We start from the raw sequence: 26,717 nt of genomic DNA on the forward strand, positions 1-26,717 counted from the left end.
CAGATTTTATTGTCCGCATGAAAAGCCAGGCGTAAACACCTCCAAGATGAGAGTAAACAGGCTACAAGATACATCATCAAGTCCTAGCACAATTACATTTCATTTAGAGCGGCACTATGTCCAACAACCTTAAGCAGCTATGTGACCGCATTAGGGATGCCTCAAGCCGATCCAGTGGGTAGCTATAAATACAGACATATGTTAAGGTACCGGTTACAAGCTGTTTTAGGCCAGACCCAGTTCTGATCCTTTGTTTTTACCATTCCAGCAGGCATTTCTATGGTTGTATGGGTTCTATATAGCAATGGCTCCCAACCCTGGCCCAGCCCTACACATTTTAGCGTTTACCCTGCTCCCCACACCTGATCCAGCAAATCAGCTCTTCCGGAGTTCAAGCTAGTGTGTTGGAGCTGGAAAGGGGTTTTCTAGGAGCAGCATTTGGAACCACTACTATATAGAGCCACTGCCTTTACCCAAGAGCCTCCTTTTTAAAGAGCATATCTCACCAAAACTCAAAAATCAACTACAGCACATCAGGGTATCATCACTGCAGTCCTGAAACTGTGGTTTACTCTAATCATCCCTTAGACAACAGAGGTTCTCAGTCAAGTCCACAAAGGGGCCACTCATGAGCCAGAAATGTCAAGTCAAACAACAAGATTTTAACCATGAGAGAAAGTGAAGATGTTTTCATCATCAAGTTAAAATAGAGAGAAACCACAGACACAAGGGAGCACCAGGGAGGATTAACCAGGATGCATTTGGCCTAACTGCTTCCAGAAGCTGGCAGTGAAAGGATGCGGTACTTCCAGTACACAATGACGCATCTTTGCAACCATCCGAAGCTCTGCCGTGAACGCAAGGTGAAGTTCATGCGAAAGTGCCTGTGTGCTAGCTGAACGCTGCTCATGTGAAACAGGCACGAGTTGTTTCATTAGATTACTAATTCCATTAAGATTACTCATCAACTCTCAGAATGCAATTATTTAACTCAACATTTCATTCATTAACACTGAGAATCCGTTACTGCTCAGGCCAGGGCTTTCACAATCCCCAGCTAGGGCTGTACATATTTAATGTGAATTCATACAAGAACAGCACTGATTCTGCACACTGTAGCATGGCTGTAAAGCATGGTGATGGTCATGCAGTGCACTATTTGATCATCATACCTGTCTACATTTTACTTACGTAGTACACTGTGTACAGAGGAGAGGCCATTAGGACTCTAACAGTCAACTAATGCACTTAATGTTTCATAGGCGCACACATACATACACTATATGGACTAAAGTATTGGGACATTCATTGCTTATTCCGAAATCAAGGGTACTGAAAAAGGGTTTCCTGGAGTAACTGTCTCCTACAACAAAAGTCAGGCGTTAGTGAGGTCAGGATGTTGCATTATCATCACTCCACCTGATCCCCCAATTCATCCCAAAAGTATTGGGGCGGCATCATTCCAGGAAGCACAGTTCCACTGCTCTACAGCTCAATGCTGGGAGGCCTTCTTCCCCTTCAGCCCACGCATTAGAGGCATTATGGTTGCAGTAGATTTACATTTATCTGCTCTCCAGTCTTTCCTATTCTATTGGCAATACTTCTCTACCCCCCCCCCCCCCCACACACACATACACACACATACACACACATACACACACATACACACACATACACACACACACCACTGCTCAGAAAAGGTCTGCCAGCTGGCTAGCTAGCTAGTTTGTGCTGATTTATTTGAGTACAAATTGTTAACCACATTATTACAAAAGCCCAGCTCACATTTGTGTATCTAGAGCCCTGTTATGATTTGTCCGCAACAAACAAAGAACAGCACATAATAATCTCTTACTTTGCTAGTATTTGACTTTGCGTCTCAAAGCCTGGCTCGAATTGCTTTTCCATTTGGGGTTTGCAAAACCACAAAAGCAGTCACTTAACAAGCCTTTTCCTTTCTTTCTTTCTCCTCATGAAATACTTCAGCGCTCGCCAAAGAATGATAATGCTGGAATGAGATGGGCACTGATGGAGACGGTAATGCTGAGAGGAGAAAGGGAAAAAGGAAAACTTGGCAGCTGTAAAGCCTGAAAACTTGGCAGCTCTTAGCACTATCCATCCATGTTCTCAATTATCCACCAGCTCATTTCAAAGGAAGTCACTACCACTTAACTTTGAGAATCGCACGCACTTCAATGGCTCCCATTCAGAACGGAGCAGAGCCTGCAACCACAATGGACGCTTGTTTACTCCCTGGAAATCCTGCAGCATTAGTTTGTAATCTGGGAGCATGAGTGCAGCACTGAACGAGACAAATGAAAAATGCCCTTCTCAGACTCCAGCACAGACTTTAAGGCCATCATTCTTTCACTTTCTAAGACGCTCTGACAATCACGTATCACCACAAGCATGCAAGATTGTTATTACAGCAGCGGCTGGGAGAAACGGTGCTAAGCGTTATCATTTTATGGCTGAAAAGATCAGAGTTACAAAGAAAGATGCAGCGGGAACATCTCTGCTGAACTGCTTACGAGCTTCTAATCCAGCTCTGGGGTTTTAGAATGGGTTTAGTTACTCCAAAATACTTTTTTTTTTTTTAATTATTATTAAACATCCGTTTAGTGCAAGGTGCTGAGAAATAATGACTGTATTAGCTTGGGCTGGACAATTCATTAAAAATTAATCCGCATTCAGAAGATTTGACTGATCATGCCATGATCAATTTTATTTTATTTTATTTATTTTTTTTCCTTCCCTGTGTGTTCAGTCTAGTCACATGACTCCACCCTGTCCACTCTGCAATATGGAGAACTTAAAGATCAAGCCAACTGAGCATCTTGAGTTAATCATAATTGAGGTGACTACTAGCACTACCCAGCACTACTAGGAGGTGTTACAGCATGGATGGCATGATTCAGGTCATGCAGTTGCACAGAGAATTCACGTTACACTTTAACCAGTAAGACCCAGTGGCCAACGTAACAAACAAAACATAAAAATAATAATAATAATAATAATAATAATACAAAAAAACAAACAAATAAAATCACACTGAACGTGTGTGACGTGGGGAAAGAGCGAGTCATCTACCCACCCAGAGAGAGCAGGATCAGTTGTGCTCTCTGGGGCTCCGGCTGCTGATGGCAGGCAGCATGACCTGGAATTCAATCCAGCATTGCATCGCCTCAGACCACTGGACCACTTGGAGTCACTTTATATAAAAGGTCCTTTTATTCCATGCATTTAACAATTCAACAGAACTCAGAAGACACCCATTGGCTTCTACTCAGAGAGTGCTTTGAGCAAGTACAGGGAAGCACACTGAAATGATTGTCCATGGTAATTGACAGCCTGACAGAAATGTAGGTTGACTAAAAGCTGAAAACTCCTTTCCGGGAGGAAAAGAAAAAGAAAAGTCTGTGGTTTCTTTTCATGATAAGGAGCAACTGCCTCACTGAGGACACCACAAATTGACCTAACTGAAAGGTTTGCTCCTTAGATAAAAGCCAGATGCAAATTCAATTAAATTAGTCAGAATGTGTGTGTGTGTGTGTGTGTGTGTGTGTGTGTGTGTGTGCGCACACATGTGTGCCATGCTCATGGATGCCAGTCTGGCATAGAAACCCAGCCTGATCCAGCAGCTCCACATTCCAGCGTGGCCGAGCGAGGTTTCTGCGGGGAGAGAAAGCATCCGTGCCGACAGCTAGCTCTACTCCGGCTGCACCATGGGACGTGGAAACCATAAACCGCTTTGGAGAGAGCTGAAAAGCAGGTCTGCCTCCCCTCCCCGTCACCCGATAGCATCCGCTCGCACCTCAGGACCTGTTTGTTCGGGGCCCTGATGAGGGAAGAGATTTCGTGTTTTATTTCTGCCGCTGCCACTCCTCCTCCAATGCCCTGAACAAACCCCTCTGTGCTTGTTTAAGCAATGCGTCAGAACACAATAGAGTCAGTCAGAGGCAGCTGCGATTGGAGAGGACTGGTAGCGGAGTCTCGTGAGAATGTTTTTTCCCCATGGGGAACGGCTCAGCCTTTCTCTGAGCGAGCCGTTCACTTAAACCGACGAGAGCGGCTATACGCAACGCTTTGGGCAGACAGCTCCACTTGGCCCTTAAACACAAGCAACCTACATTTTAGGCTTTTTTTGTCTTACGTTATTAGACAGCACAGCCTCAGGGCTTCTTGGAGAACCACAGGGGACATTCAAACAATTGTCAAAGCATCATTTAAAAAAAGAAAAGAAAAAATAAAAAAAGCCACATGCATATTCAAGGCTAAATATGAAACACGAACATCAAGAGAAGGCAAGGCACAGTCACATCCTCAGCCAAGGCCAGGTTCATTTAGTAAAAGATCAACAGAAATGGGCTAAAGCTACCTTTTTTTTTTTTTTGAAGCCAGTGCATTCCTCTTTCCACTTCTATTTGCCTCAGTGCTGGAAATGAAACAGAGCAGAGGTCTAACAACATTACTTTTCAGAGGTTCCTGAAGGAGAACAGGCCTGGCAGTCACAAGCAGTGTGTACAGCCTAAATGAGATCCAGCCTTTTAGGCAGCATGTAGCCTGAGTTCCTGACCCAACATCATCATAATCATCATCTGGATACACAGAATAACAGATGTGTAGTTACTCCTCCTTCTTGAGGGACAACAGTCATTTTCACAAGTCCATCACAGCCATGAAGGGCAGAAATGTTAAGCAATAAATAAAGAAATAATGACAAACAAGGCTTTGAGATTCAGACTGGAACTGATGTGGTGTTTGGTAACTAACTAGCTCCCCAGTGCACAATCAGCAGGTTGCAACAAAGCCACTGCAGACCATGCCTGTTGGATCCAGCTTTTACAACGAGCCACTGGTGGGGCTGGGGAGCGGCGGCAGCGTCGACATTACGATATGGAATCACAATAGAATGTTTACAACACGGCAAAGAGCAGTCCATCAAACTCCAAACCCAAAACTAACTGCCATGCTAGCTTGCAAATCTTTGGGATCACATATAGCCATATAAGGCTTGGTGACGTTACATTGAAAGGAAAAATGGTCCACGAACAGGCTTTATCCCCGTCCAGGAATCAGGCCCACCCTGTACATAAGTTAGGGGCGTATCGATAAATCGATGTATATCATGATAATATGCTTTGCAATACTGTATTGATTCTCAAATACAGTATCGATGTTTAATTAACTATTTACTGCAGAGGTCGGTGGCACAGTGGTTCATTTTATACTGTTTTTAAAACCCTGAATGCTAGATAGCAGTGCTTTTAAGATCTCAATATATCGCAATATGTTGAATCGTAACCCCTGTATCCAGATACGTATCGTATCGCCAGATTCTTGCCAATACACAGTCGAAACTCAAACAAGTATATGTAGTCCTCATAAAAAAAGTAAATACACTCAAACTCACACAAACCTGCCCTGTGTTAAAGATTCATAAACATCCATTGCCAAGACAGTATTGATTCTTATATGACCTAGAGCTTGCTCATGACATTTTATTGACCTGATATACTGAACTTGGCCCTAGCCATTGGAAAATGTTATGTAGCCCTTTTTCTGACATACCAGAGATTGGAGCAATCGCAAAGAAGCAGATACCAGCATATTAATTTTTATGGTAAAATATTGTCCATGGCATTTTCCAGTAACGTTATCCCACTGGGTGTTGTTTGTTATTATTAAATAATAAAAAGCCTTGTTAGAAACTCACACAAATTGACACACGTTCCCAGACTTCTACAAAAGTTAGTAGTTTTCCCCTTCAGCAGTCTCCCAGAGCTCTGACCTCATCCCTCATTATTACTGCAAGCTTGTTCACACTGCAAGATACTGTGAAGTGACATGACATTTTGATGGATGGACACGCTGCTGTTGGACTAAACCACACACTGTGTTCCACCTGTTCGCAGCGCACTTCAGTGTACACCGAGATTGCTGTGGCAAAAGCGTTCATTTAGGACTGTTCTCAGGCTACACTCTCTTAACACAAGAGTTCCCCTCATCTCACATCTGAGCGCTGGGTGTTTTCTCCACTGGCTGTCCGACCCACATTCCTTAGGCACACTATCATGAGAATGACGTGAGAATGAAAAGCTACTGGTTGTTGTTGGAGTACAAAGGAGCTAAGAAGCTTATAATTATGCCAGATACACAACCATAGCTTCCCATTGGCTGACAACTGCCACAACATGCTGGCAGGACAAGATACCCGACACGGACCCTTGATCCTACTTTTGTCACAGTGGCTCACACCAACATACGATCTACAGAAGCCTTTTGGAAAGAGGGGCGTTCAGGTTTCACCACTCCCACACTTGGCCCTAACTCGAGCAAGAGAAGAAGCACAGCCCTACATTCTGAACACGCACACACAGCAGAAGCACTGCAGATCAAAGACACACATTTCACGTTATACTGGCCAGTTCCAACCCCAGACTACTGGCAAAAAATATAAATAAATAAATAAAATTAAAAATCATAACGGTAAGCATCAAACCACACATAGCTCGCAAGGAGATCTACACCACAGAGAAGCAGAAGATGAGCTCATTCCTGTGAAAACCCTACAAACTAACTCTTTCAGAAGAAGCTAATTTAAGCTGAAACGCTACAAGCCATGTAATGGCGAGCCTCATGTATGCTGCTGAAAGTCCGTCAGTCTATTTTCCTAAATCCCTTTTGGCAATATAATCTGCGTCACTGAACAGAACATGAGACAGCCGTGGTAAGCATGCCTGTCTCCTTTTTAAAATGGCTCAGTGCTACAAGAGAGAAAGGCAAATCAGCAGGGTGGTGGAGTGGAGTTTATGTTGAGTGGTAACTAGTCTCACAACCAGACGCCTAGAAATCCAACAAATTCCTGCTGAAGCTTTTTTCAGGGATACTCAGATGGCCGGCCCCTGTAGCAAAAAACTGTTAGCTTTAATAGACATAATAAAGCAAAGACTTTTAATCAATCATTCTTAAGTATATTACAGAGCATGAATTTGAGTCTGGAGCATGCAGGATACGTTTGGCGGACTCACTAAAAGAGATCAGGGAGAATTATTTAAGGTTGCTGATTTTCAATAGGGATTTTGCCTGTTAAACCTTCACCACAGGCTGTCAGTTATTACAAAACACCAATGCTATAATTGGTCATTCATTACAAAGGCCAAAAAAAGTGACCTATGTCAGTGGCCTACATGTAATTTCTTTGCTAAAGCAGTGCTCTCTGCAGCCATACGGCCAACATACCCAATAACCATTGACTGACGGAAGACACAGCCACTATTAAATTCAGAAGCTAGCATTATCGATTTATTTTATTTAGCCATTTTTCCAGAACATAAGGCAAGCTGCACTTATGCAACTGGGAATCAAACAGTGGTGAATCATTTGTTCATTTTTCAATCCTGCAATGACTGTGATTTACTAGAAATGGAAAAAAATGACCACAGACCCTCTAGGCCGAGCAACGGTTCTATAGATCCAGGCAATACTGAAGTGTATGGTCTTAACAGACAGACACTTGTTCATAACCAGGCTCTGAAAAAAGCACCAAAGCATGAAACTGTCTTAAGAGCAAGTTCTAAACCGGTTTGCGTCTACATCCTTATTCCAGAGAAACACGGTTCCCAGAGCTGAGGTGGAGGAACCAGTTAAAAGGTGGAGCGATACAGCACACCCACAAGGCAGCAGATTTACATTAGATAAAAAAAAATGAATGCAAATACCATGCTACTCACCTTTTCACTTTTTACTTTCTTCATGTTCCTACAGTCATTATTATCAATCTCCTCAGGTTCACTCTTAATAGCCTGAACTATTCCAGCAGGGTCGAGGGCAATATTCCCAATTTGATCACATGATAGGTCTGCGTTTTGCCTCCCTTCAAAGGGGGTATTGCGGGATGGTCCCAAGGTCAATACAGGAGCTGATGAGTCCTTGTCGGTCGCCACGTTTCCACTCGTTACTCCTTCGCTTTTGTCCTTCTTGCTTTTGCCAGATCCCCCCTCTTTGTCCTTTTTTCCACCTGGAACATTGCGGGTCTTAGTACTTTTATCCGCGCTTTTGCCAGTGCCGGCTAACGCTGCGGAAGCTGCGCCCGCAGCCGGCCCTGTGCCTTCGTTTTGGGTCCGGCCCTGGGCCTCTTTCTTGGCTGCATCTGGAGCCGAGGACTTGCTAGTATCCTTTGAGTTTTTGTTCCGTTTTGATTTCGACTTACCATCTTTGCCCTGGGCAGGCACAGGGCTTACGAATTTAATATTGTCCGGAAGAGCAGCTACAGCGCTGGGGGGTGCAGCCATTCCTCCCCCGTCCTTAGTGGCAGACATCTCGAGCTTATCCTTCTCTAGGTCGGCGTCAAGGTCGATGATCAGATTGCCAACACCAATGTCCCATTCATCTCCGCTGTCGTAAGTGTCCACCGCATTCGAGTCCACACCTTTCCCGCCTGCAGTGCCACTACTTAGGGACATCTTATTGCCAACGGCCCAAGCGTGCCACAGGGTGGTCTGACCTTCTCAGACGACTGGGGAGGTGAGGATCGCCGTTACAGTAGCCTTAGGGTTGTCTTGGTGTCCCCTTCCCAAAAGCCCACATTTTTGCCCTGGAAACAAAACCAAAGAAAAACAGTGTAAGCTTCGTTCATACGGGTATGGTTTACCAACAGACAACTTGTGAACGTCTCTGTGAATTAGGCGTCGACTGTTGACTAATTCAGAGAGAAATCGTATATATCGTATTTGCGGTTTCCGTGTATAATCAACAGTACTATATAGTCGCTGTAAGACTGCGAGATCTCATTTTCTACCCAAATTTGGAAGGCCAACTGCCCAATCCCCGTTCATGCGAACTCCCCCGATCACGTGCAATACCCCAATACTAGAAATGAGAAGACTAGCAAGTCAGCCACCACCTGTTTTCGAACTGCTGCTGATGCAGCATTGCTAGGTCACCAGATGCCTGTTCTGACCAACATTAACAGTAACCCACCCCTGAGAGAGCAGGGGACATGTGTGCTCTCTCTCTGACTCAGGCTGCTGATGGCAAGCAGCATGAACCAAGACTTGTGCTTTTCCTTTTTGACTTGGTTTGAATCTGGCAGTCTTCATAACCAATTCATAATAATTTAATCATAATTTAATGATGCAGTGCTTTCAATAATGACTTCATCATCATTATAACTCCAAATTTGGGGGGGGGGCACATGGGTTTTTTCTTGATCGTTTAATACAGTCATGTAGACAAATGAATGCTGTGGAATGGCCATGTAGAAGCCACTAAACTGCCTCTCAATCAAAACTTAATCGACTCTAGCTTGTCAGCAGAAATCGTCTAGTAGTGTGTGAACTGCTCCATTAATAACAGATCTACAATCTACACAATCTAATAACCATTACCAACAGCCAACTGTGAAGTGAGCCAGCTTTTACAGGTAGTAAAAGACAAAGTTCTTCATTTTCTAGATAAAACGAGAAATACTGAAATTACAGAGAGAAGACCAATAGTGTTTAATTGGCAAATTTGTTTCATTACAACCTACAGCCTGTTCTGCTAGTGATATTCTGAGCGCGCAAAGCGGAATGTGTGATAAAACAGATCATTTGAAAGTACAAAAAAGGCCAGCTGAGATTGTTCCCCGTAATCATGAGATTGTATTTACGGCTGAGGCAATTATGGTGAGCCGTCAGAGCGCCGAAGGGTAATTGCTTTCATCACAGTGAGAGCAAGTTTCACACTGGGCTGTGACAGACAAATAAAAAAAAGGAAACAGGACAGACATGTTATGATTGTTCGACACTGAATGACGTTTAATCAAAAGGCTAGGGACTGATCGTTCGCCGGGACAGTCTGGACGGTTCGGATTAAGCTAGATTCCGTCGTCGTCTCTTAAAACATGGTGTCTCAAATATGACTAACTTTACTGGAGAGGGAAAGAAACTTCAAACTACATATTTAATGGAGGTCAAGGTAAAAGGATTTAGTGCCAGGTCCTTTTTGAGCATTTCTATTGGTCATTGAGACAACGTGAAGAACGACTGCCAGATTCAAAAAGTCAAAAAGTGAGACAATTTTATCTTATGATGAATTTAATCATCATGATACACAAAATGTTTTTGAGCACACAGTCGGGGCTTAAAGAACACTGATCAGCTGCACATTTCATTCAAAAGGAATTAGAAGAATTAGTCAGGTTAAACTGGATATTGTTTTATTGGATTCAAGTGCAGTGCATTTTTAATAAAAATCACCGTACTAAGAATCAGATTAAATTTGTCAAGTAGTTTAAGAATCTGTAGCTACTGGTGCATTTTGCTTGTGTTATTGCCCATTACAGACACAATTCCACTTCGTTAGGGCACGAAACAGAAGACGCTCCATCTGCATTTCATTACAGCATTTCAGACAGGAGGTAAAGACGTTTCTTAATGTCATCTTTGAGGTATGTATCTTTGCTACCTAATTAATTGTTAATTATTATTAATGGCATCAGTTCGGTCTTGCCATAAAAAGTCCCCATTCCAAAAATCACTTCTATCACATTTAGCAATGCAGTCAGTGGAAATTTCACTTTTTGCCCGTTTGTGAGACAGCTCTTCATTCTCTCAAAACGCTCGGTATCCGACAAACTACTTACCGTTATTAATTAGAAAATGCCGCAGTGATTAAAAAGATTCAAATTGATAAAGGAGGAATACGACGCTTTATCTACTTCCAAGCTCATTATTTTCAACCACGCTGCACAGCCCTGCAACTTCTCATCTAGTCTCATCAACAGTAAGAGACTTAAACAAGCCGGGAAATGAATGTTATAGGAGGAGAACCGTCATGTTTAATTAAATAATATTAAACACAAAATGTGAATCCAAAATTCAATCGCAATGAGAGGCGATTACTTTAATCCACCCAAGTAAATTGAGTGCTGAATAATGCAAATCTTTTATTTCAAGCTAATCACCGCTCACAGTCGACACTGGTCTACGCCCAACTGCCAGTTCATTCATCTCACTGCACATACAACTGCAGGACACTTCTGAGACCTTAGCGGCATTTAGTGGAATGATATGCTTAGTCCTGGACGTGACATTTTCAGTGTTTTAATAAACAAATGAAAGAGGAACAATGATGACTCTATCTAGGTTACAGTGCAATCCACTAGACGACTAGATCAGCTGGGAGTGGTACATCACCTGACTGTGTGGGAGTGGGTGGGGCAACAGACCTGGGCAAGAGGGTGATAAATTTAGATGTTTGTTGTGATAGTCCTACTTGGGCTTCTTGTGATGGGTCTCCAGCTAGCTGTTAGTCACTTCAGTGAAAAGATACTTCTAGTAACATGCTGGCACATCGTTCACTGAGAAGCTCCAGACTGCCCATTAGCACCCATTCTTTCTCTAGTTATCTGTAGGTTTAGCTGAAGTTTAGGTTATGATGCAACCTCCAACTCGTCCATATAGACACATTCCACCTTATGAAACTACTGAGGTCCAGACCTACTGAGGACCAGACCTAGTGAGGACCAGACCTACTGAGGACCAGACCTACTGAGGACCAGACCTACTGAGGACCAGACCTACTGAGGACCAGGCCGTGGTCATTTGTTTTTTAGGTAGTTACCTCTATTTAACAATTTAACACCACATCCTATTTTCCCTTCACATGCACCCCCCCCCCTCCGTTTTCCTGTCCAGCACTGACACAGTGGTGCCAGCAGTTACTTTTAATGATGTTGAGGCTTTCCCCCAAGCAGAGAGATGGATTGTACACTACACACACATAAGGCTGTAAACGGTGCGTTAACCTTTGAGCAGATGCTGGTATCCACAGCAATTTAAGACTGTAGATCAGTAGTGTGTGGAGTCATGTAAACCATTTTTTATTGAGAATTTATGAACTTCTGTTTGTGTTTGACAGAGTATTCTGCTGAACACATCAACGCGCTTTCCTTCAACAGAGCTGTTAACATTTGCTCTTTTTAAACTCCCCATCGCTTTGCCCAAGAGACGCAGCAGAACAGGCGGTGGGAGCCTGCAAGTAAAAGGTTGAGTTTCTGAAAGACGAAAGGCGCGGATGCTTGATCATAACACCAGATGCTTGATCATAACATTGCAATATGATAAACATTGTTAAGCATGAACACCCACTCTCCCAGATGCACCATGACATCTCCACTATGCATACAGTCACATTTTGTGCATTGGAATATCATGATTGTTCAAGTTACACTATAGTCAGTGTAGGAGATGGACATGTGGACTGCTAGCTCAGACCTTTGAAGCAGTATTAAGTAATTCTGCCAAGATGCTTACTTGCCAAATTGTTCTTAAGCAATAGTCTCCATATGAATTACTATTATTATTATTATTATTATTATTAATTCCCCTCACTCAAGGTCACTGAAAGACAACACATTGCACAAGAACATCAGCAAATAACATCAGCAAATGCATGAGAGTCCTGTATTGAAGGAAAAAAGCAACAGTAACATCCACTGGAGTCATGCAGAGAGAAACACTGAGAAAAGAAAGGTTTAAAGCTGGGCTCTGAAGCAGGAAAGTGAAGGGCAGACCTCTGCCATTAACAGAAGCTTCTTATTAGAATAACCGCATGGAAAATAACCACACTAATTGGTCAAAACTGGGTTCAGGGGAGGGGAACATTTGCCTTGCTTCATCCTTTACTTGACAGTGATAAAACTACAAATGCGACAGCATTACTGAGTAAATCGATAGTGTCTGGGCTGCGGCTTAACGTTTTGTCACACAAATCACCACAAACACTTCAGTAAAAGCTGTGGTTGTAGTACATAATCATCTCTCATTTGACCATGAAACTGTACCTGTTCCAGTGATAGTCACGCAAATCTAGGCTTAGTTTCTTCTCTGAAGGCTTTTTACCCCATACCAGTAGAAAACAGTCAAGGTTCCATTCCCTTCTGTTCTATAGAAATTAAGTCAACACTGTTTGCAATGTTGGCAAATTTGTGACCAGAGTCTAAGCAGTAGGGCCCAGAGAGACCCGCCCCCTTCTACCAGACCAAGTGTGTCTCAGACCGCCTTCACTGAGCTTAAAGCACAGAAGTAAAGTGGATTTTTCCCTGGATACCCAGTTTGTCTAGTGAGTGGAATGTTTCAACACTAAAAGCACAGATCAGTTAAGTTCTACTACAACTCAGCCAACAGAAAGGGTGCGATGCAGGTCCTACAGATGGTATCTTCCACACCAGGCTGTCAATCACTTCACTCCTGAGGGACAAACACTGTAGCCTGAAGATGTGCCAATATGTGCCATTTGATTATGTACTGTTATTGATGATTATGAAAGTTGTAATCTGTAGTTCTGTATTACTATTATGAGGTTAAAGTGGATCTGCGCCGGTATTTACATACACCGCTTACAATACTGATTTCCTGTTTCACCCAAATGTGATGGAATATTCCTTCTGAATATGTCAGGGTATAAATACCAAAAAAAGAAGAAGAGGAGGCTTGCCTATTCAAGCCATTCGGTCACATGAGACCTGACCAATGGATGATATTTTGCCTTAAGAGAGCGAAACTCGAGGAAAGCGTAAAACACTCCATTAGCAACCACAGCCCAAGGGCTGAACTCCTGTGAAAGTACCCATCATCGCCTTTTTTCTACAGGATTGAGTAAGTGATCTCACTATACTGTGTGAGCCACTTCCTACCTGTTCAACAGGAATCGCACGAGATCGTAAATCATTGAGGGGGAAAAAAGCAAAAACAAAAAAAACTTGGAAGCGGCAGAACAAAACCTCCTTTCAGAAAATTCCAGTCCAGCAGAGGACACGCGTCCGATACAGCTTTCTGCCTCATGACTGGAGAGTGGCTGTTAGGATACAGGGAAACATTAATAATAAAGTTTGACATGTGACAAACAGCACCTTAAACAGAGTGCAAACATAAACAGATAAGAGCTGAAGGTCTCATGGGAGCTAGAGCAACTCTCCACAACGCAGCATCTTGCCCTCACACGACCCAGGAGTTTAAAAGTAGGCTGAGGTAGTGTTTTTTACACATATGACCACCATATCCGATCTTCAGGCGCAATACTAGATGGTCTGATTCCATCGTTCCAGACGACACCATTTTTCAATAATGGAACTATAGTTTCACGGGCTCATCTTGTGAGCAGACAGATGGTCAAAAACAAATAAAATTTTGCCAAAGACGAATATAAAAATATTCAGAGGAATATTTTGCTCATTCTACCCAACTCAGGGGGGACAGGGTTGCTTTTTGCTCACAGCACACAAGGTCTCCCATCCCCCACCCAAAAACTTTATATGGCTGAGCAAGGGTTGGCAACCCAAAATCAGAGGAAGGATGTATAGTCGTCGTGGCAGCCACAACTTTATTGGTGAATATTAAGCACTTTATTGGAGTAGTACAAGCTTCTCAAGCAGGCTCGTAAGCTCTAATGACAGGCCAAGACAAGGCAGTCAAAAAAAATAAATAAATGGACAGTACTCCAAATGCATACTTGATCAGTTCAGCTTCATTATGACTAATGTTCCTTCGCATGTCTGAGCCCAGGAATGCTGCAACGGCAGCAGTCCTACTATAAGGATGATTGCATCCATTTATCTACAAAGCAATGGATCTGCAAACCAGGCAGCACAGCATTGCATCACACTGCATAGCAGGCTACATAGGATGCATGGACCACTCTACTTATACAGAGCTAATAAAATAAAACTGTCAACATCATTCGGTGTCGGCTAACTAACTCCAGAGACGTTATAAATGAGGGGGCCGTTCACTGGTTGAAATGAACGGGTGTTTGAACACTCAACAAGGCGTCTGTTAATGGATAAAGCCCCGCTAACCCTTAATACGCTCACTGCTCCTAGCTAAAAGTTCTGAAATCCAGCTACAAGGTCAATTTAGCTTATCTTAAATAAAATAAATAAATAAAATTAAATAAATAGTCAGTGAAACGTTCCAGCCACATAGGATTGATGGTATCTGAATGCATTTTGTTCTGGGTTTGTTATGATGCAATAACAGTAAAATTACTGGTATTACTGGAATTCCCAAAGTGCCTCAGTGAGCCAACGCCAAGTGTTGTGCAGTGTGTACACTTTAATTAAAAAAACAATACATGTGAATTTCCGCCTGCCGCGTAGTGCAGCGTGTCCGGCGTGCAGTGACCTTTAGGTTCTGTGACAGTCAAATGGCGCAAACTGTTTGAACCGTTTGCACCGTTTGCTAATTATGCAGTGGGGCAGCAAAAGAGAACAGGGAGGGCTGCAAGGAAGGCTGTCGACTCCTGGGGGTGGAGAACGTGACAAAACACTTAATACCTCCAGATCTACCTTGGAGAATGGCTCCATTTGATTCCGAGGTCCCTTCAAGAATGAGGTGCATATGAACTGTAACGGATAACTGAAATGGATTACGCCAGCCTTTAATCACATCTTGTCAGGGAGGCCGCAGGGCATCGTGACTCATTAGTCACTATTAATAACGTCTCAAAGTCTGCTCCACTTCATTGCAACAACAAGCCTGTCAATGCATATGACAGCAAGTGCCTTTAGAAGCATGGTGCCCGATATGCTATTTTCTGAATATTTGCATATAATGGGAACCTGTTAATGATCAAGAATAGGCATCTGGGTGCATCCATCACACAAAAGTGGGCCTGGAGTGGGAGGGGCTTATGATTATGCATGGACCCATTCTCAAATGACCACTACCACTACTACTACTACCACTACTAACACCACTACTAACACCACTACTAACACCACTACTAACACCACTACTACTACCACTACTACTACCACTACTACTACCACTACTACTACCACTACTACTACCACTACTACTACCACTACTACTACCACTACAACAACAATCTAGGGCATGGTTGAGGAACCAGCTCCTTGGTGTAACACCAGTAACAAACCTTGCACTTCAGGACAAGTTCAATTCTGGAGGAATGGAGTCTTGACCTTGAAGACACAAATCCTAGCCAACCTGAAGCAAACCTTCCACCCCTAGCATGCAAGCTTTGATACTTGTTCAGAGAGCAAGCAAGTCAGACGGAAACCAAGTCAAAAGGCCATTGACACTCTACAAAGAGTGCCTGACAAGTACGTTCCATTCCATATGTTATTATGAAGGACACATACTGTATTCAGTCTGGTACAGCATTGACTACCCAACTAGGAGAAAGCTCAGTCACAGAGAAAAACCAATTCCCATTTCCCCTTCTTTTGAAGGCCTGGCTCTGCTTCCGCAGAGATGGCAGAGCGGCGGGCAAAATATATGTGCCTCCTCCGGTGCTGCAGATCACTGCACACCCACAAACATCCCCTTCCCCGCTCCAGCAGCCCTTCAATAGCTCTGGAACAGGTTGTCCTCTTCATTACAGGCGCAGATAAACCCCAGCCTCTCAGTGTGCGAGCTACTGGTGCCCTTCCAGGGGCTGTAAATAACGGCTCTAAACTAATTTAGCTCTCCCTGCCACATGCCAGCGAGCGGTGGGAGAGCGCAGGGAGGAGAGTTAGCGGAGAAGCTGCTGAGCAGACTGCCTTCCTCTGCTCTCCGCTCCGTCCCCCTCCCCGCGCCACACGGGCCTAATTAACACAGGCATCCACAGCGGACGCCCCTGCCGCACCACGAAACGTGAGCGGAAAACGAGAGAGCCGAAAAATAGGCAGGCAGCTTTGCAAACACCACGCGGAGATGAAAGGCCTAGCGATCAATACCTGTCTGAGCTCTCTGACGATTTCAAAGAGAAAAAGCTTGCCCATGTTTAACAGAAAAAGAAATAATGACGAAACGATGGCGATTAAAAAAAAAAAAAAAAAGATGAAAAAAAGAAAAAGAAAGACAGAAATCAAGTGCCATTACACAAGAGGGTTGGCAACCCAGACTGCAGAGAGCTTTTTCCTTGCCTTCATCGCCTTCGCCGCCTTTCATAGTTAATTCCCCCTTCGCTGCAAAGTAATTGACAATCTCTAATAAAGAATGGGTTTCAAAGGCTGCTGGCAGGGAGGGAAAGTGACAGGCTGCTCTGTGTAAATCAGCTCTCTCTGAAGAGCTCCGGCTGCGAGGGGAGGGGAGCCTGAGAAACGTCCCCTCGGTTAGATTACACACTGCATCTGATGAAAGCGCCCGCCACTTGTTTTCATCTCTCCCCTCTGGATTGCTCGCGCTCTCGCTCTCTCTCTCTCTTACTGCTTTTAATTCACATCGAGAAGCAAAGAGATGTGGGAGCAGACACGAGTGACAATGGAGGATTTATTTGGAGCTCCCGCGCTGAAATGATGACACACTTGAGCAGCACGGATGGCCTCTTGCCTCCCGGTGCTGCCCACATCTCTCCGTCGGAGGCATCGATTGCTCCGGTATCGACACAACTGTGCCCTCTTACATACCCCCCACCCCACCAATCTCCTCCTTCCCCTCCTCCTCTTGGTCGGAGGATCAGCCTGGGAGCTGTGCCTGCATTTCTCAAGCACTGATTAGGGCAGGAAAGCAGCTCCCAAATGGCCATCCAAGCTCAGCCTGCCAGCCTCATGACTCGCAGCGATTCACCATCGGCCAATTCAAACAGAGCCTACCTCCAGCAGCCACATTAGCACCCATGAGGAGACATTCGATCCCAGCAAAAGGAGAAGCGGCGACGCAGCTGGCCGGGCCCAGCCTGATGGGATTGGGTTGCCCTATCGTGCTACATTTAAAAAAAAAAAAAAAAAAAAAGGAAGGCGCGCTACCCGTCTCAATAATAGCAGAGTAGTGCTTTTCAAACAGGGCCAAACTTGACAAGCTATTCAGCACTTCAGTTGTTCAGCCTTAAGAATGAGTTCTTCATAGGTTCTCTAGTTACAAGCAATGGCCGTTCTCTGCATTTGAGTCTTCTCTATGGTGGAGATTAAGAAGCTTTTTTTTTTCCCCCTCAACCTTCAAACTCTCAAAACTCAGACATTTGCACATGGACCATACATCTTCACCACTGTAGAAACCAGCGTTGTACTGTACTGTAAAAGCCATCATGTGGTCTAGATGCTAAAATGGAAAAACACCAGCGTTCGCCACACTGTTGCTATTTTTGTATGTGCCTCCAAAGTAGAAAACACCATTGCAGAAAAAAAGGACATTTTTGACATGCTGATGAATTTTCTATACAGCAGTATGGCATTATCTTAACATCAATAAAGCACTGTGTCCACAATTACCCACACATCCCTCAGCCATCTGCACCATAGCAGCAGCACAACATCCAAAATAACTGCTGTAACATCTGCTTGCTCCATCTCAGTCTTCTACATACCACATTAAAATCGAACAATGAATTAATATGATGGCCACGCACCTATTAGTGATGATATGGAGCTAATGCCATGGCCAGCATAAGAACAGCTGTTTGACAAAGGGACGGCTAAGTATTCCAGAAATATACTTCAGTCGTCATGCTTTAAGGTCTGTGGACAGTGGAGCAGGTTTGTGAACAAGGGAGCGGATGAATGTCTGTGTTACCTTCTGGCTCCCTCTTTAGTTAGGCTATTGCAGTCAGATCTGCCAGTAGCTGTTTATGATAACTTCCCTCCTGTCTGACCTGACAATGGAAGACTGACTGTCGGGCTCTCCTGCTACCTACGTCAGACCAGCTGTCCACCCTCCAGCTGCTACTATCTGTCTTCATCTAGTTACTCCTTACTGACGACACTGAAGTTTACATAGACTTTAACCATTTGCTACTATTCCTATTATTAGCACTCCCATTAACCATCATTTCTTTCATTATTGTTACCATCACTACTATGATTAGTAGAGCTGGGCGATTTCATAAAAATACTATAATAACAATATTTAAAGTCCTTTTCTTAAAAATTACTATTCAGATACTCTCCCGTACTGAATCTAGTGATTTCATTGAATTAAACCAGTCTAATCACGCTGTTCGTAACGAAACTTGCAGCTAATCAGTGTTTATTAAGCACCAACAGTGTCCTTGATATGCTAAGAAAAGCTTAGTCATTACGATAACATTCATCACTATACGATAAAATAGTCATATTGCCCAGCTCAAACAATTAGTTATATTATGATTATATCAGCAAACCTGAGCAGAAAAAGTCGGTGAATAAGTCATTTTGGAGAATGGAGGAGGATGGGTGCCCCTCTTCATCGTCTTATTACTGGAATCCTGTAAAGCTGTTTTGAGACAATGGCATTTGAGCATACATGAAACTGATAGAAAAACTGAACGATCAGCAATAAATCTTTTTTACGACTGAATTTTGAATCGTCAGTGCAATTTACTATAACCTAACATTCTGGAAGTAAACACAAAAAAAAAAAAAAAAAAAAAAAAAAAAAAAAAGTTTTTACCAAGCTCCTTTACAATAGGAGACCACCGGTCAGTGCCTACTACAGCGCAGTTCACGGTTCCAGTCCATGGACTGTACACCTGACTGTAGAGGTGAAGTTTACAACCATACAGTGACGCATGTTAAACAATGACTGAAATAATAAACAACAGTATAATGGCTTTGCTAGCAAAGCAATGCAAGTCTGCCAAATAAGCGAGTTGCTATTCACCAATGGACCACCCTTACATTCCTATTTGCTTTCCCTGTAGAACGCAACAGCATGATAGCAATCTGTTTTTTCAAATCATTCAGTTTCATTGTAATAAAAGGTGCCATTTATCAGAAATGAGAAAATGTGGACACAGGTGTAGAAGGAATATTAAGAAAAAAAAAAAAAGCTAATCACTGTGTTCCTGGAAGCTTGCAAAGAGCGCTCCACCACCAGCGAGCTGTCATCACTGGCGATTTTATCACGAGTAAACCACTTCTTTGTTTATTATTGGTGCTTCTTGAACAGCATACCACCACCCATGGCGACAAGCGGTCAGAGCAGCACCAACGGCGAGCTGGTGACTTATTTACAGGGACATTCCACTCCTCAGCCACCAATGACACACAGACATTGACCATCAGTTATTTGACTAGGGGGGGGGGGGGGGGGGCATGGCTTCCACCTTGAGAACCATATTTGTAGTAGAGTGCAAGTGTGAAAAACATTTAAACTGGTAAAGAACCTTTACGTCAAAAAAAGGTTCTTCACACTTACACTCTACTACTACTAAATATGCTTCTCAACGTGGCTGTTCTATGGCATCCCTCAAAGGTAAACCAATATACCCTGTAGTACAACACCGTCACCACATGTAAAAAGATCCGTTCAGGTTTTTGGGCTTGGAAGCCATTCTAATGAATAGGTGGAATTCCGAATTTTTTTTTTTTAAGAAACCAAAAGTGTTTTTTGTGTTTGTTTTTTTTCCCTATGCCATCGTAGTACCATAGTTTTTCAGCAGAAGCACCTCTGTAACAGCAATGTTTCAAAAGGTGGCAACCGCCAAGAATTTTAACAGCAAAAGGTATAGCGACTTCATCCAAACAAGCAAGCCAACACAGATCAGTAACGATCCCCTTTTACAGATGTGACCAATACCCCCAAGACAGTGCCAAAACGAAACACACCACTACATTATAGTTGAATTGGTCACTTTGGACAACCAACTGTTCTCAGCTGCTGATAACTGATAACTACAACACGCAGAACCAAGGTACAACAAGCTTATTTAGTGCTAACCCATTTTTACAAGTATAAATTTCACCTTTAAAAAGGTCATTTTGTTCTAGGATTGGACCACAAGTTTCCCAGCAAGCACAACGATTTAGTTTGCTGAAGGTAAAATATAAAAAAAAGGACACAACCTCTGTAAGAGCTGAGGTCGTTTCCACCTTAAGATTCTTCTTCTAGCTCTGTAAAATATCAACGAGTTCAGGCCCTTAATTACAGGAGCAAAACTTTCCTAACAAGCTATTTCTGAGTGGCTGCCTGGCGGTGAGAGGCTGGTTGTTCTATGTGGAGAGCCACACCGAGGCCGGCCTGTGTAATTGGATTGTGTGCTTGAGCTGCTAACTGAAATAGAAATTCACAGGGAGTTCCAAGTGATGGGAATCAAGACTCCTGAGAGGTCAGCCAGGCTCCATCTCAGCAAAATGTCAGGAGCGGGGGCCACTCGGAAATGCAGGAGGGCTTCGATTTGCAACGACGCGCAACGCGCCATTTCTAGGATATCCACTCCCCCTCGCCCTCCAAGCCCAGACCGCCTGGCCTCTGCCGGCTGCCGGGCTGTCGATTAAGTCCAGCTAGGTGAGCTTTTAGCACAAGCAGACATTCGGAGAGCCGTGTCCTGAAGTCTCGCTCTGTGGCAGACCTTTACTTCGGCTTCACTTGGGCAACCTTCCAATCAGCATTCGCTGTGTGAGCCCTGCACCGAGAGTGCTTTGATACCGCCCTCGCGCACTCCGATAAGGACCAGAGAGGCAGGAATGAAACATTTCCGACTTCTTTCATCTCAATTCCCATGACACACATCTGAATAACGCAGGCAGGCAACTTGAGTCACATTTAACTTTGTCCACTGAGCAGCAGAGAGGCGAACGAGGAGGCTGGATGACAGACCCCGCAGGACACGAATTCTCTGAGAGAGATAGAGAGGGCAAGATAGGAGGTAGAGGGCTTTATAGCCTTCATGTCACAGAGCATTTCCAGCCGGTTCAGAGAGAGTGAGGAAACAGTGTTTTCAAGAACCTCTGCCCTTCCAGAAGCTAGACCGAGTTCACAGAGTTGAGATGATACAGCTCAGCTACACACTTCTTTAGGTAGCTCAGGGTTATATATATATATATACACACACACATACATATATATACACATACACACATATATATATATATATATATATATATATATATACACACACACACACATACATACATACATACATACAAGTCAAGTCAAGTCAAGTCAAGTGGGTTTATTGTCATTTCAACTACATACAGAGTACAAAGTGAAACGAAACCACGTTCCTCCAGGACCATGGTGCAACATAGACAGTGCATACAAAACACAAGTGCAACACAAACAAACAAGTGCGGACAGACAACACAGTACAGACAGAGGATAATAAATAATGACTGTAGTGTGCATATATATATATATATATATATATATATATATATATATATATATATATATATATATACACACACACACACATATATGTGTGTATATATATATATATATATATATATATATATATATATATATATATATATATATATATATAATTTATTTATTTATTTATTTATTTTTATTAATATTTTTTCCTAAAATTGTTTGATAACTGATAAAAAGCATTTCAAGGCAGAGATTAGCTGGAGGAGTTTCTAGGCACCGCTACACTTTATAGAGATGCCACAGACTAACTATTTTAAGCTCCGTAAAGAATCGTTTTTACAAAGGAGATGTTTAAACCGAACCTTTACAAAAACGGTTCTTTACTAAATCCACGTGGTTCTTCTATGGATTCGCTCAAATAACCCTTTGTAACACCTTTACTATTAGGAGTGTTTGTCTCAGATTGTTTAGATGACCATGTTAGGATTTTCCCTGTATTTGTCATGTGTCTTCAGGGTAATGTTACACATTTATTTTTCATAATAACAGTATTTACCAACATATGTGAGATTCTGCAACTCCAGAGTTCAATACTTAAATTTGACTCGTTTGACTGTTAGAGGAATATCAGACAGTTCACCAAGGCTGATGTATTCAACAGCCATACTACTACATTTCCCTTAACAGCCTAAGCACCTGTGACCAGGCAATAATTTAAGAATGATAAGAACCTGCATTCTCATCTGTAGATTAACGAGTACATTTAGCTAAAATATAATAAATCAGCATACAGAGAACGTAATAATAGATTCCAGCAAAACCAATAGGATTCAGAGGAATTCTCCATGAAACGTGTCCGAGCGCCAACATTACAACTGAACCTCTGAATCAGTTGCTTTTCTTATAGACGCAAGAACCCCTGGTGCACAGGCTGCAGTTTAACCGGCTGGTGTTAGACATAATGTACTAAGTATGTGCTCCTTTGACCCTGGACTCATTTTTCCCACCTCTGATTACCCAGACATGCATTTCAGTTAGAACTCTGCTAATGCAACTGTGGCAAATTCCCAGGGCGGATTAGTCAATTTTTTTAATGCTGGTGTTCTTCTTGATAAAAGCATCTCTGTGACGAACTGTGTGGTTCACTCAGATTATACTCCATCCCTGCTCAGCTCTGTTCTACAGGCCAATGGGTCTATAGCATACTCAGGAGGAAACACTGAATTAGTACACCAGCTTAATGCTCCTTAATGGGTTTCTGTTTTTGTTCCCCACACCTGCACAAAGTTCCCCACAAATTCCAACTTCCTGATATGACCAGTTTCAAAATAGAGATCTGATGTGCAGGTTTCAGAATGCTGCACTTTAAACTAGAGCTGGGCAATATGACGATATTTTATTGTATTGTGATGAATTTTGTTATTGTGACACCCTCGATATGCTTAGAGAAGCATATTGTGTCTATCATCAGTGCTTAAGGAACACTGATCAACTGCATGTTTGGATAAAGTGCAGCACATTTTGGTTAAAAATACCTGCACTAAGTATGGGACAGTATTTGAACAGTAGCTTTTAAGAATCTGCTGATACAGATACGTGTCTGCATTCACGTGTATCACGATAAATATTATCGAGTATCGTGAAAATGCTTTAATTATCATGATATTTTTACCACATCGCCCAGCCCTACTTTGAAGTCTTGCAGTGCAGAGAAATTACACCATCGGAAACTTTTTTAATTGTTTAAAAGCATGTAAAACTAACACAGGATGTAAGTACTGTACAGTAGAGTATAAAATCCAATGCCATGAAAATGATATTCCCTTAAAATAATGCAGCTTAAATGTTTTGCTGCCCAAGATAAAAAAAAAGAGATACTACATTTATCTTTTAATATAAAAAAGTCAAACATACATGCCATCAACCTACCATGCTGCAGAGTCGGGCTATTAATAGTTTAATATTGTTGCACCGACATTTATTGTATTTGTTTACTGGTACTGCTGATGCTGATACTGATACTGACAGGTTTACCTAGGCTTACATTCAAGCATGGACGATAACAGATGAACATGCATTATAATCAATCTCAGCTACATGTATGAGGTCTCGTATCAGATAATAATACCTGGTAATTAAAATGGAATGAAGGATATGAACTATGAGCATAGGCAATATTAATAATAGGCTGCCTCTCTCAGTTTATCATTCAAAGCTTGGGAAGGAGGGAAAATATCTCTACACCCAGAACCAGGAGAGCATCACAAACTGTTTTTCACTGACGTTACAATAAAAGCCTGACATTTTACTAAAGAGTTCACCACTGATATTCCAGCACTTAATGTGTGTACACAAAAACTCCTGAAAAGCCTTTAACATGATCACAATAAACTACACACTGGAAGATTTGGAAGCTATTAGACTGTATATTAGAGGCACTATCTGACCAAATGTTCCCCCTCCTTCTGGTCTTTTGGTCCAAAGCTACACTTCTTAAATCACAAGACTGTTTCCTTGGCAACGATTATTCATCAATTAAACACTTAAACGAAGTCAAGAGCAGCCAGCTCTCAGCCCTTCAGGGGCCGGACTCATCCTCAGCTGATGTCCCAATGAGCACAATTCAATAAATCAGCTTTAATAGCTCGACTCATCCCCCCCCACACGCCACGTCACTGCAGAGGACCCCACACAACAGCACAGTGAGAACTGGGAAACACCGCCATTTACTAGGTAGGTCACACCCAAGAAACAGAGGCAGAGAGAGAGAGAGAGAGAGAGAGAGAGAGAGAGAGAGAGAGAGAGAGGCAGAGGCAGGCAAAGAGAGACAGAGCCAGGCAGAGAGAGACAGAGCCAGGCAGAGAGAGGCAGAGGAAAGAGGCAGGCAGATAGAGAGAGACAGAGGCAGGGAGTGAAGCAGAAAGGCAAGCAGAGAGAGATACAGTGGCAGAGAGAAACACAAAGAAAGAAAGGGGCAGAGAGGCAGGCAGACAGAGGCAGGGAGTGAGGCAGAAGGGCAAGCAGAGAGACGCTGACGCAGAGAAAGACAAAGGCAGAATGACAGGCAGAGAAAGAGCAGGGAGACACTGAGGCAAAGCGGCAGCGGCAGAGAGACTGAGGCAGAAGGAGAGGCATGTAGACCCAGGGAGATTTTTTTTTATGGTCACGTGTTCTCCAGAACTTCATCTGCACATGAATAAGACGGCCTTAATTCCCATCTCTCAGCCCCTCCGTGTCTCTCAGGCTTTATGTATGCTGATAGCACAGTGTTCCCACACCCAGCAGAGCAGAGGACCAACTCTCAAATTATGTGGAAAGTCACACTGTGTTCCAAAACATAAAAATGAGCAGTAAAACGGCATCAGGAGAGTACTTGGATTATAGATGCAGTTCAGCAGGTTCTGCCATTAAAAAAAGGACAGTTAACAGCACAGTGGTTGGAGAACATTGTAAATGCTAATTAGTTTCTAACAGAGAAAGCTTACGTGAGGGTTTTATCCCCATTATTCTTTAAAACACTTTAACCAGCATAGGTTGTAAACATCTCCACCAATGTAAAAAATTATAATAATCATAAAAATATGCAGCAACACTGTTGTGCTAACCTCCAATAAACAGATCAATCGACAGAAAAAGCTGAAAAACATTGACAAATGTCAAGAAACTCAGACAATTTGTCTCCAGGTAGAACAGGTCAGATATAGTTCAGAATATTAGCAGAAGGGGCATGTTTTACTAAATGCTTCAACTCAAATCCATCTGCCTTGAAAAGCTACTACTTTTGTTTTACTTCAGCCCTCCAAATCAGCAAACCCAACAAATCAGAAAAGCACCTCCCACCGACACACGAAGGATCAAAAAGCAGGGAATTTCCATGGTACAACTTTACAAAACACAAAATAGCGTTCAAGGATCAATGTCTGCTAGTTCTCAGGCTCACACCACAGCCAGGCCTCTAGCTCTGAACAGCCTAAGCTCCCAGCTTTTCACTGGCACGCATGCAGCCCTCAGAAGAGAAAAGCATTCGTGTACTGAGGAGTGAACGGAGCATGAAGGGTTTCTGCAGTGCACGAGGGTGAGCAGAGGAATGTCTTACATCAACATTGACAAGAGGGGAAACTCTCAGAGCAGATAAAACAGGCCTCCTCACAGTCGTTATTTAGATAACCAATGCTCTGGGCCTCATTTGTCATAGTTGGCTCATCGCAGGCTTCCAATATGAAGCTGTAATTGAGCAGAACCTATAAAATCCTGCTAAATCAGTTTAGTTTTTTCCAAAGACAACAGCTCGTCTGTTTAACTGGAAAACTGGAACGTCAATTTTGACTACCAGGTGATTTCAGACAGATAGTTATGGCAGACACAGGCAGGGACAGGTTGAACATTAGCCTAAAATGTTCAGCCCTCAGTCTGGATCTGGCTTTTGTCAACAGAAATAAAAGAGCTAGTTTACCTTACTGGTCTCTCTTCTTCATTTCATATTCATGAATTCTCTTGAAACGTTCAAGCGTTTATTATTATTTTTTTGTTAAATTAAATCTGAATTATCTTTGCCTTCTGCAATGCCACATTTGTTCGAATGCAAACTATTTGTCAGAGTTTGATTAATAAGCTGCACCTGTATGGAAAACCAGCGTACCATCTGCTTTAAATCATGGTCACATGCGACAAGAGCGTCAAGACTGAAGTCACTGTCTGAATGCTTAAGCATGG

The 26,717-nt window shown here is 42.8% G+C and overlaps 1 protein-coding gene across 2 annotated transcripts in view; it reads right to left on the minus strand.

The window, feature by feature from the left end:
* The window catches only part of znf609a (zinc finger protein 609a), a 116,841-nt gene that overhangs the window by 72,718 nt on the left and 17,406 nt on the right, over nt 1-26,717 (minus strand). For both annotated transcript variants that reach the window (XM_072672231.1, XM_072672232.1), the window contains exon 2: nt 7,734-8,596. In XM_072672231.1, the coding sequence (XP_072528332.1) occupies nt 7,734-8,465 (732 nt within the window). In that variant the 5' untranslated portion in view covers nt 8,466-8,596. The remainder of the gene's footprint in view (nt 1-7,733; nt 8,597-26,717) is intronic.

This window comes from Salminus brasiliensis, chromosome 2, assembly GCF_030463535.1.
Source record: "Salminus brasiliensis chromosome 2, fSalBra1.hap2, whole genome shotgun sequence".
NCBI classification, from domain to species: domain Eukaryota; kingdom Metazoa; phylum Chordata; class Actinopteri; order Characiformes; family Bryconidae; genus Salminus; species Salminus brasiliensis.